Raw genomic sequence first — 12,142 nt, forward strand, 5'->3', positions numbered from 1 at the left:
ACTTCAAAATGATAATCCGTCACACATACCTGTCATAAATGCCTGGCGCTCTCCCCTTCTTCCTCCTTTTTAACGTGGTCTGCATCTCTGCCTCCATCATCTCCACTACTTACATCAGTAACTCCAGCTTTTCTTTGCTTCCTCCTCAGTTTGGCAACTCCTTGAAATATCCTTCCCCTTATCTTCAGTATTGCCCCTTCTCTGTTACTAACTTTTCATCCCCATCATTGATCACCATCGACTCCTTCACATCCTTGCCATCCTCATTCCTGTCTTGAGCTATTTCATTGATCATCTTCTTTCCACCATCCACATCTAACTTGCTGACGCATCTGCTTCCATATAATTCCTTGCCTTATCCACAGCTTTCTTTGCTGCTTTCTTCTTCTGCCCATCCAAGAGCAACAACCCTGTATCTGTCCTCCATTCTAGATGTTCTGTATCCACTTCCAAAACCCCATCTTCTCACAAACTATCTTCACTACTTCCTCCATCCACCATACTTGGTTTATATTCATTGGTGTTGTGCCCTTTCTCAATGTTCTTACACACACATCTTCTGCAACTCTCATAAATGCCTCTCTGTAGTTCTTCAAATCCTTGTCCAGACTCCTAGCCTCCCTGCTAAGTTCCTCATACTTCGACTTTACCCTCTCCTTGTACTCGACAATGACATCATCATTGCACTTCCACCACTTGAGAGTCTTTCGGCCCACATTTAGCTTCCCTCCTTTTCTGCATGCTCGGAACAAACACCACAGCCTCATGTTAAGTTATTACATGCTCCTCACAACCACCTTGCAGTCCTTAATCCTCCACCTTGCTGTTGCTTCCTGACTCTCAACAAATCTGACTTTGTCTTGAACTGTCCCCTCCTGTATGTAATCTTGTGGCTCTCCCACTTCTGGGAGAATAAACCACCTAAGCTTGCCCATTTCTCGCCACCAGCTCCACTAGATATTGACCCTCTCTAATTCGTGTTCCCCATCTGCATCTACCAACACAATCCTCTTCAGCAGGTAACACGACTTCCACATGCGTGTATAAGTCACCTGAAAAGCATTGCATCACCTCCAGCTCAACCATTTCCATCATCCTTTCCAATGCATCCTGAACTCCTGTTTTTCTCCCTCAGCCCTTTCCATCTGTAGCCTGTACACTCAATATCGTACTCAATATCGGCGTCCAACCCAAGAGTGTCAAAATGAGTGATTTCCTCATGTTTCTACATTACGCGATTGTAACAACGAGAGCATCGCCTTGATTTTGTGTTCAACAATTAAATGGCATTTGAACGCAAACAAACAAAATTTCATCGCATCTGGAATTTACACTTACATCCTTTTCCGATCACGCTCATTCTTGGGTAAGTGATGTTTTCCAATGCACAATTAATTAATTAACTCACATTCAACAACTCTTTTTCGAGCATCGGAATAATTTTGACCAAGCATATGTTGGTCTTCTCAAAGACTATGCCAATCCACTTCAAAAATAGCCATTCTTATGCTGAGAACTTTAATTAACATTACATTTGATGTGCATATTCTGCTCAACATGCTGAATTCAATGATCTTCAACTTGTTATGCCAGAAAATAAGACATCGTTACAAATTTATTTTGTGGTTTGCCTATTGCTGACATGGGACATTAACTTAAGATTGCACACAGTACATGCTTTTGGTAAATCAAAAGGGAAAGTGAAGAAGAAGCAAAGCCTATTCAGGCATAGTCTATTCCGAAGGCTGCAGATAAGGAGGTGCAACATCATGAAGATAGAGTTGTTCAGAATAGTGGGTTGCTTGTTACACCACAGCTGATTGCTCATTATCACCAAAAAATTCATTCATATTACAACATCAGGATTATTCTATGAAACATAAATGATTTGTATCAGTTGGCATGAAGAACTGATACATTGATTGGTGGAGCAAGTGGATGAGAAATCGAGCTTCTCACTCAATTAACTCAGACCGATCTCATCGGTTCACTTAGAATCTTCGACAATGTGTAAAGGTGATTACAGATGAAAAAAAAAGGCTTCAAAGACAAGATGTTTGATCGATCGCTTGCTCAAACAGAATGAGTAATTGAGATTTTAATTTTTTTTGCCCAGAATGGAATTCTTCTTCTTACGTTTGACAGCTTGGCTGCCAGGTAGCTGTCATTTTGTTGGGGTGCAACTATGCCACTAATGCTGTGCCCATATACAAGTGCACTGGTACTCATTTCACCAACCTCAAAAGGATGACAGGCTGAGTCAACCCTACCTGGTGTTAATTCAGTCAACGAGAGGGCTCAAACTTAGGACCTCAAGATCCCATGTCAGCCACCCTCACCACAAAGCCAACACCAGGCATGCAGAGTTGACTGACAGTACAATAGACTTACAGGATATTTGATAAGTTGTGCTCTCCACCTTGGAATAGTTTAGTATGGATTTCATTAATGATGGAGGAGGATCAGACTACAAACTGTCGTCCTGGTGCAGTGGGATGCTGCATCATTCATAAAACATTTCCTCTTTCGGATATAAGAGGGGTGTTCAAAAAAAAAATCGAGTAATGAGATGCTTACAATAGTTTGAGACATGCCAACATTAACTTTTTTTCTTGCAAAGTAGTGACCTTTGACCTAAATTCACTTGCTCCATTTATCATTCAAAAATGTCTATGCCAATATGTTAAAAGTTTTCTAATAACTCCTTCAGATACGTCTTGATTGCTTCAGTCAGTTTCTCATTATCAGTGAATCAGTGGTCACAAAGGTTGGACTTCAAATGTCGAAACAGATTATTGTCACTGGAAGTGAGGTCTGGGATGAACTATGGGGATGGTGGGTGGTAGAGTAGTCCAGCTTCTCGAAGGCACAGTTACGATGGTGATCTGTGCAACATGGGCTTTGTGCATCATGTACGCAAGCCTAAAGGGAAACGCCTTGGGTCAACATCACCAAGCGTTTGTCTTTGATGACCTGCGGCAATTTTCACATAACAGGCGCAACAGTCCCATGTTATTGCGGTTTTGTTAGGTATTTATTCAATAAGCATGATTACCTTGGCATCCCAGTAAATTGGAACCATGATCTTGCTAGACTTATGTTAGGGTATAAAATATATCGGATGGTGGTGATCCCTTGTGCTTCCATGGTATGTATTTCAATTTGTTTTCAGGCTTCCAATGGTGAAGACCATTTACCAGATGATGATTGATAAAGTCGGCTAGATCTGCACTGAATAGCTTGAGAAACTCGGAACATGCCACCGGTTGCTTCTGTCAATCGTGAGTGCTAACATTTCAGGGTACAACGTGAGCCATCCCGACTCAGGTTCACTTTGAGGAACTCAAATCCACGTTCAAAATCAGTCACCGATTTAGCTCTACAATATGAGCATGCACCTTCACCATACTTAGATACCATGCCGTCGTGGATTACTTTGGATATCGAACTTTCCTTGAATACAACAAAATAATGATAACATGATGCCCAATTTTGTGTAATAATATCCATGTGCTTCAAAACTATGACAGTGAAAACTTCTGCATAATACTCTGCAACTAAACAATTTCAATTTAACGAAAACAACAAGCAGCAATGCAAGTTTATAATCAGCAAAAATCTGTGGCTAACAAAGCTCTTTGGTGCAAATAAAGATTCCATTCTAATACCTTTTGAATGTCCCCTGTAGTGTTAAGTTTTCAATTATATATACTGACAATTGCCTGTGATTGTTAAGAACTCAAAGAAAATAAAATGAGGCAACAAAACTCTGACTCTGCTGCTGAACCAGACGGCATCAGCTCACGTGTCCTAAAAACCTGCCCTGCTGCTCTTGCACATCCTCTCTCTCTCTGCCATTTTCATCCTGCCATCTGTGCTAAGTCATCTTCCATCTGCTTGGTAATCCACCAACATCACTGCACTATATAAAAAGGTGCAAAAACTGATCCCCTTAACTACAGAACTATCACTTTCCTTTCAATCATCAGCAAGGTCATGGAATCCATAATCACAGTTGATATGAAAACTTTCCTTTTCTCCAACAACCTCATCGCAGATCAGATCACCAATACGGTTTCAAACCAGGTCACTCCACCTTGGACATGCTGCTTCTATTCACCCAGCAATGGATGGACCTCCTCAATGTCAGGCATGAGTTCAGGGCTGTCTCTCTGGACATATCTCATGATTTTGATACAGTCTGACATCCTGCCTTACTCTCCAAACTCTCTCTGCCTCCACACATGCCTTACTGACTTCTTCTACTCTCACAGCCAATGTGTGGCTCTCAATGTAATCCTTTCATCTCCTCCCTGTAAAAAACCCCCCAAAAATTACAAAAAAAGAAAAAGATTTGGGTTTTGCATTATTGTTTTTCTTGTACATTTAAACAAAGATTACTTGAAGGAGATCCGCATATTGATCTGTACACTGCATAAAATAAATGCATTTATCAGTGAAAGAAGACAGTTATTTTACATTGGAAGAAATGATATTGATACTGTGTATGACAGCCACTAACCCCAAGAGGTTTTACATGTCATCGGCCAAATCACATCCAGCTCGTGCTACGTGTGTCATTCTTTGGCCAGGATCACTTCCGGTTGATAAAGAAGCTGTCAGAAAACCTGACCACCAAAAATATGGTTGCCTAATATGTCCCAAACATGTTCACTCAAAGATAAGTACAGAGGCTGTGCAGGCCAGTCCATGCAACTGATGTGATCCTGATCTGCAGTGATCACAGCATGTGCATGGTATGGATGGGCGGTGTCATCAACAATCATCATGTTGGAACGTCGGTGTGGTGTGGCGCCACAGGGACGACTACAGGCATAATCATTTAATCTCTGTGTCTGACACCAGTCATAGCAACCCTCTGAATGATGACAAGATAAGTTATTCAGCAAACTTGAGTGCCAGCCAACAATCAAGCTGCACCTTCTAAACTGATTACACTACCTTTGTGTGGATGAATCTAGGTTATCATGCCATCATCCACACTTTCTCAATAACTATGGTTTATGTACTCAGGACTAAGAAATTACTGAACCAGTGCATCCATAGTTTATTTCACAGTTTATGGTGTATATTTTATTTTGTGAGGAGTACAAATTGAAAAGTGTACGGCAATGTTTGCTGGTGTTGTAGCAAGATTTCAAATTTCTGCTTCTTCGTTATTTGCATCAAAGACAATGTGAAAAACCAATGAATTTATTCATTGTCAAAATTGACTTCTTCAGCAACACTTATTTTTCTTGGTTATCAAATGGAAGAAGTTAATTGTCTTGAACTTCCAGGTATCACCATCATCCATGACCTTTTCTGGGCTGACCAAATAGCAAAGCTGGCTTTCCAAGCCAGCCACAGAATGGGCATCCTCTGTTGATCCAAGTCTCTACTTGGAAAATCAGACATACAATCTGCAAGCTTCGTGTCTATAGCTCAATGGAGCACTGCTATCTGTTATGGGCTGGCACCCCGACATTGCATCTGTCTCTCCTGGGTGCTGTGGAATCTAAAATTCAAAGTTATTGGAACCTCCCATTATGAGGTCAAAGCACCGGGTCTGTTGCTGTCACATCACAGGCAGCTCAGTGCTCTCTGTTTTCTTCTGTCTATTCTCCCGTCTTGCTCCCTCTACTCTCTCAGTCCTCTGAACCTCCCTATCTGCTCCAGGATGCATGTGTTCTTCCAGGAATTCCCTCCTCCTTAAACTTCCAAAATCCAGGCTGACTGCACACCTCAACTCTTTTCCTAACTTCTCCCATCTATAGAACACCTTCAGAGGATGTTCTGTCTCACTCTTCCTTCCAGGGCTTCAAGCCAGCAGTGTACCACCATCTCTTGTTATCGACGATTCTGACCCATGATCTCAATTACCCCCATTAACCTTTCATAACTAAACCATCTTATTTGCTAGTTTCAGTGTTTCCTCCCCATCTCCCTCCCTTTCCTTCCTGTTCATTCATTCCCTTAATTTTTTGTCACACTGTCAGTTCGTTCTACCTTGCTCCTGTAAAGAAAAAAACACACACCTAGCATCCACTCGAAATGATGATCTGAATGGTCACATCAACAGGTGAAGCCTACATCTAGTTGTATTTATGGTTATATTTGCATTTTCAGTGAACATTGTATAATATATTTGTAAAACGTCCCTTAACTAACTTAAATTAACATTCTCACACACTCCTCCCTTTACTCGCCCCCACTACTCCAATGCAATCGTGTTCTGCCTGAAAAGAAAGACTTCCCAAAACATACTTTGTGCCGGTCAGAGTGAGCTAGTATCTCTCGAAGGCCAGAACCACTCCAATACCCAAAGTTTATGAGAACGGCCGTCAAGGACATGACAGTTAAAGAGCAATGAAAGTGAGCCAAGTTGGAGTACGTTTCGATGCTTGCTGCATTATACTATAGAAAACAATGTTGGATTCAAAATCATTTATCCCTTATTGTATTTATCCTTTGAAAGTGGTGATTTAATGCAAGTATGACAGTTGAGTTTGGGCCAAATTGTCTTTCACTTGACCTCGCTATAAGTGATTTTATTTTTCAATATTAAATGCATTAAGCAACAGAGCAATTTTAACACTGGCATTCTCTTCATGTAATCTACTCAAATTAGCAATGACCCAAGATCTTCAAATCATAACAAAGATGCAATAATTAAAATGTTTTTCTTCCTTATTTGGAAACATTTACTCTCATGTTTGCATACTGCAGCCTTTCATGGCACGGACTGCGCCACTGATTACTGTATGGCTCCCTTTTTCTCCGACTTAAAAATGCGTTGCTTCATTTTCCTTTTCATTCATTGGAGTCTTGAATAAACACTTATAAATAGATGGATAAATAAAGCATGGAGCTATAGGAAGCATAACCGAAACAAAGGTTATCCAAAAGCCGATAATATGGGGTACACCACAAAACTACACACATGAGGAGTAAAATAAGTGGAAGGGAAAATGATGGCCTGTACGTCGAAAGTGTCCATGTTGGAGATGTTCGTGAATAAAGGGGAATCGTGTTAAATTGCTTTATCATTATAGTTGTGAAAATATAGGTCATGTGTTTTAAATAGCCTTAAATGATCTAACCATGGCATAAGCACTATTTCTTTCCAATAGAAATCGACTGTTTTTGAAGCAAAGAACAAAAATACCTCAATTGGTGGACGTTTCGTCAGAATGTGGGTCGGAGTATAATGGTTGTTGGTCATTTTAAAGCAAATAAAGTTGGGGAATCGTACAGAATTAAAGGACCAGTTTGCAAGAATAACTACGACAGATATATGTATATATCATTTTATTTCATTTTTTTAAAGAAGGTTTAAGGTCATTATCCAATAGGATAATATCCTTAAACTTTCTTTTCAATTCCCCAGACAGCAAGGAACGATGTTTAATAGGTTGTTCTTGAAGACGTGATTATTCCCAGCCTAGTCGTCAGATTTATCATCTTTTGAATGTCTGAGATAGGCTTTATTATTATTATTATTATTATTATTATTATTATTATTTTTTAAAGTCAATTATACCACAACATGCAACACAATTATTGGATCGTCTCAATATTGCTTGGAATTCATGAATCTTGAAATATTTTCAAAATCAATTCCGAGCATACCTAGAATTCTGTCCCAGGCCAACTAACTCTCGGTTGAAAAGTCACTCTAGTCGAATGGTGCGTTTTTGTTGTGGAAGGGATCTACTGCACATGTTAAGGGGGCGATCAGTTAGAGTACATACACTCCATACACATGATAGCTCCAAAAGGGTCCGGTAAAGCCCCGGAAACAGCAATAATGGGTATTTATGCCTTGTCTTAGTTAGCACACTTGCACTCGAGCCACATCATGCTTTCAGATGATGTCCACGAGCTGCAGTGGTACGCCTTGACGATGACCAAGTCAGTCAAACAGACATTGCAGATCGAACCTCATGTATTAATTAATGCACAAATCAAAGTTTAATGGCATTTACATCTCAAACATCACCGTATTCACTTGCTCATAGAGCTGTTGTGAAATGAGCTGAACTATTGAAAAAGGCCACCAGAAAACCTGAATAAATAAATAAAAATGCATAAAAGGTCATTATTTACAAAATCTCTCAAAATGAAAAGATAAAATCAGGTCAAATTGTCAAGCGTGCGGGCGAGTCCTCCATTTCCATTTGATGTGCTTCAGGCGTGCAAAGCAAATAAAATGGGCAGAGTAAAATTTTCATTCCGCAGTCACATAGTTTTTAAAGTGGCTGCCAAAGCTTAGGCCACAGTTACTTTCCTATTCACAAAAATGCAGATAATTATGTAAGTAAAGTCAGTATGAAAGTGCCAATTGTAGTGGCTGACGCCCTTCGAATATAATAGGTTTACCCTTCCAGCTCTTTCGACAATTGCAGTCTTTTAACTGAACAGATGCTGCAGAGGTAGTGCACTTGGGTTTAATTCTCCATCTGACTATAAACTGCATTATTGGTGCTTAATAGGCAAGGACTGATCACAAAGTGTACTGCCGCTCGAATAGACGTTAAGCTGGGTGTCCTGTCTATTTCAAAGATCCCACGGCATCGTTAATAAAGAGTCGGTGAGTTATTGCTGGCAGCCTAATCAAATTACGTATTCCTGCCCTGACTATACCGATACCAATACACGACCTGTGAGACATCAGGGTGACAGTTTTAGTCCAGTCGGGAATCAAACCAAGATTAGACGACTTGAAGACTTCGTCCATGTTAGTGTTGTGCATCGGTGGATAATTCCAACGATAGGTTTCATCAACTGCTAACAGACAAAGATATGATAACTGATGTGGAATTAAAGCAAAGTTTCTGGCTGCTCTCGGTCAGAGAAAGAGAGGACTGACGATGGGCTAATGCCCGAAATGTTAGCTTTGCTTTGCTTCCCCATGGCCCTTAACATTCCTTTGTCATCTTTGAGTTGATAAAACCTATGTTCAAGACAGTTAAAAGGCATGTCCCCTCCCCCTAGCCTAAACTACCAACCCACTTTTTAGATGTTGATTCGAAAAAAACAGATTCCATGGATTTCTGCCTTTTCCTGGCAGACTGTTGAGTGCTGATCTGGTTTTGGACATAATATACAAACAAACTTGGTTTCTGCCCCAAAATGGGCATTTCGGCAGAAACCACAGTCATGTGTATTCTGCCAACAAATAAAGTAATGCATTGATGGTGTTTATATATTAATATGTGGCAACTTAGTAAATTATGGATGTAGATATGACAAGGTTATGATGGCATGGTGTCCTCTTGTGACGAAGCTTGTAACAATCATTGAGATTTCTAACAGAGATTTTAAAATTTTAATTCTGTTTTATTTGCAGAAATATAGGCTCATGGAAGAGCCAAATAGCAGAGCGTTCCCCTCCTCCCCTCCAGTGAAATGACAGAACGTTCCCTGTTCCCCTGTGTCTGAAACAGAGGGCAGCAGGTTTGCAGACTGAGTGGGGATCAAAGGGAAAAACGGAAACAAAGACATCACACCTGAGTGGATGAGTGCCAGTGAAGAAAGGGGTAGGGCTCTGGCAGAGTCAAATGCCACCATTTGCTTTTATAAGTTACATTTTATGAACAGAGAGCACACAGACATAAAATTGAACAAGGTTATATTTGCACGACAGTACAATTTAATGATATACCAGACACCATCACCACCAGTCTATATAATAATCATGATGGAGGCCCATACTCTTGATGACAAATCGCAAAATGTTTCAAGGTGAAAACCAATCCGAGAATGATGGCCACTCTCTTTGCCAGGTGATAGACTGAATGTAGCAGGAATTTGGACGATGGCCAGCATGCCCATAAAAACTCGTCTCCTCTTTGTGAAACATACTCTCAGATCTTTCACTTCACCAACATCTAGTACTGGGGTATAGGTCCTTTCGCTGAACATTAACCCGATGGATGGCGAACACATTGATGAATCAGCCTGCAAGTGAAGCATTAGGGTTACAGCTTACATCTGGCATGGGTTCTCTGGCTTCGAGATTCGAACCTTCACCATTTAGCTCAACAGCAGGTGTACCTTGAGGCTACCCTGATACGTATGTATAATTTTTTTTCCACCCTTTATCTGCTTTGGTGACAATTTTTTTTCCATATCAAAGCCACTTGCCACATATGAGCAGTCCAGATATGTATATATATATATATATATATATATATATATATATATATATATATATATATATATATATATATATATATATATATATATATATATATCGTAGTATTGCAAGACAAGCACATGAATACACAATGGATTTAATTGTCATATTACATGGAAAAGTAGAACGGCACACGGAAGAGCACATACCTCCGCCAGGCTGAACAATTTAGGTTTTGTATCCGATTGATAGGCCAGATCTCATCTGGACATGAACCACAATCTTATAAGCTTGTTCCTATCACTGAATCAACTCATCCCCCCAAGTTTCATCCAAATCCATCGAAATTGTTTTGAGATATTGTGCTTCATATCGTTTTTGGCCCGATATCTCAATGGTGAAGAATCACTTGAGAAATTAAATAATTCTCGTATCCGATCCAACGTCGAATCAATTCGTCCTTGTCACACACCCAACCTGTCCACCAAGTTTCGTCCAAATCCATCCTCAACTTTTTGAGATATCATGGAATATCGTGTAAAGCCCCTTCTCTCAATGGTGAGGGATCAATTAAAAATTAAATAATTCTCATATCCACATCCAGATCCGGATCTTCATCAAAATCGAATCAATTCGTCCTTGTCACACAACCAACCAGTCCACCAAGATTCGTCCGAATCCGTCCACAACTTTTGAGATATTGTACTCACGGACAAACAGGGGTTAAAACATCACCCCGGCCCCCCTCCGGTGGCGGAGGTAATAACTCGTGCTTAGAGGGGAATGCTCGAACCATTGCAATTCCAAAAGAGATTGAAGGTTTTGTTTATGAATTTTTTTATTTATTTACAAGAATACGAGCAAAGGCCTCAAAACAAAATGATATAACAAAAGTAATCCCAAAACTTCCTGGAGGGATCACTGGAGCACGAGACGCCAATTTTTTGTGGACTTCTCCACGATGGTCGAGCACGAACAGGCCAGCCAGCCAGCCTGGTGGCATTTCACCCCAAAACTTCCTGGAGGGATCACTGGAGCACGAGACGCCAATTTTTTGTGGACTTCTCCACGATGGTCGAGCACGAACAGGCCAGCCAGCCAGCCTGGTGGCATTTCACCCCAAAACTTCCTGGAGGGATCACTGGAGCACGAGACGCCAATTGTTTGTGGACTTCTCCACGATGGTCGAGCACGAACAGGCCAGCCAGCCAGCCTGGTGACATTTCACCCCAAAACCGAAGAAACTTCTCGAGGTCTTCATGGAAGCGAACTCAATAACATCAAGTTTGTCACGTTAACACCCCCATTCCCTCCCATTCTCCCTGAACACCCTCCTGCCCCCTCGTTGGACCTACGAGCTTACGTACTCAATGAGGTCTCGTGCCTCACCTTGCCCTCCCGTGCGCACCACTCCATGCACGATGATCCACAACATCAGAACGTAAGCAGGCACCGAGCTGCGCCACATTGCGCCTCCGTGCGTCGCTTCGTCAACCATCGATCAAACTTTCGTGTCTGTCGCGCTCACATGGAAGCACCGTCGTAACTACGAACGTCCCCGATGGCTCGTACGCGACCGAGCACGTTGTGTTGGACCCCCTGCACCTCCCAGGGCGCCCGCTTGGCGCCACGACGTCAGCCCTGCACCGCCCAATCCTGACCCAACCACTTTCTCAATCTCACTCCAGAAACTCCAGCAGCCCTCCCTTCTCTCTCTGTGGACGGCGTGAGATGTGTGAAGGTTTCCTTTCGCCGCTCCGCCCTGCACCTCTTCCCAGGCACGAAATTCCGTGGCGCCGGCAAAGGAACATATCGACTCCGGACAATGCGCTGCGCTCAGAGCCCCCCAAAGTGTTCGGGGGTCGTCGAGTCGCCTTGGCTGGGAGCGATATCAATTAAACACCCCGTCTCGATGAGAAAAATAAATCAATAAACTCACTTCATAGCTCATTTAGGATTTCTTGGTCCAAAGAAAAAGTTGTCGTGAACCCATGAGCTGCG

The 12,142-nt window shown here is 41.5% G+C and overlaps 1 protein-coding gene across 4 annotated transcripts in view; it reads right to left on the reverse strand.

Moving 5' to 3' along the window:
- The window catches only part of LOC147024119 (inactive tyrosine-protein kinase transmembrane receptor ROR1-like), a 155,906-nt gene extending 144,074 nt beyond the window's left edge, over positions 1-11,832 (reverse strand). For 2 of the 4 annotated variants that reach the window (XM_085883698.1, XM_085883697.1), the window contains exon 1: positions 11,531-11,832. In XM_085883698.1, coding sequence (XP_085739824.1) covers positions 11,531-11,639 — 109 coding nt within the window. In that variant the 5' untranslated portion in view covers positions 11,640-11,832. The remainder of the gene's footprint in view (positions 1-11,530) is intronic. The other 2 variants (XM_085883699.1, XM_085883702.1) reach the window with 2 other exon arrangements.
- Positions 11,833-12,142: the final 310 nt, after the last annotated feature.

Source organism: Eptatretus burgeri, chromosome 6 (genome assembly GCF_056783735.1).
Source record: "Eptatretus burgeri isolate ZD-2024b chromosome 6, Ebu_testis_v1, whole genome shotgun sequence".
In the NCBI taxonomy this organism is placed as follows: domain Eukaryota; kingdom Metazoa; phylum Chordata; class Myxini; order Myxiniformes; family Myxinidae; genus Eptatretus; species Eptatretus burgeri.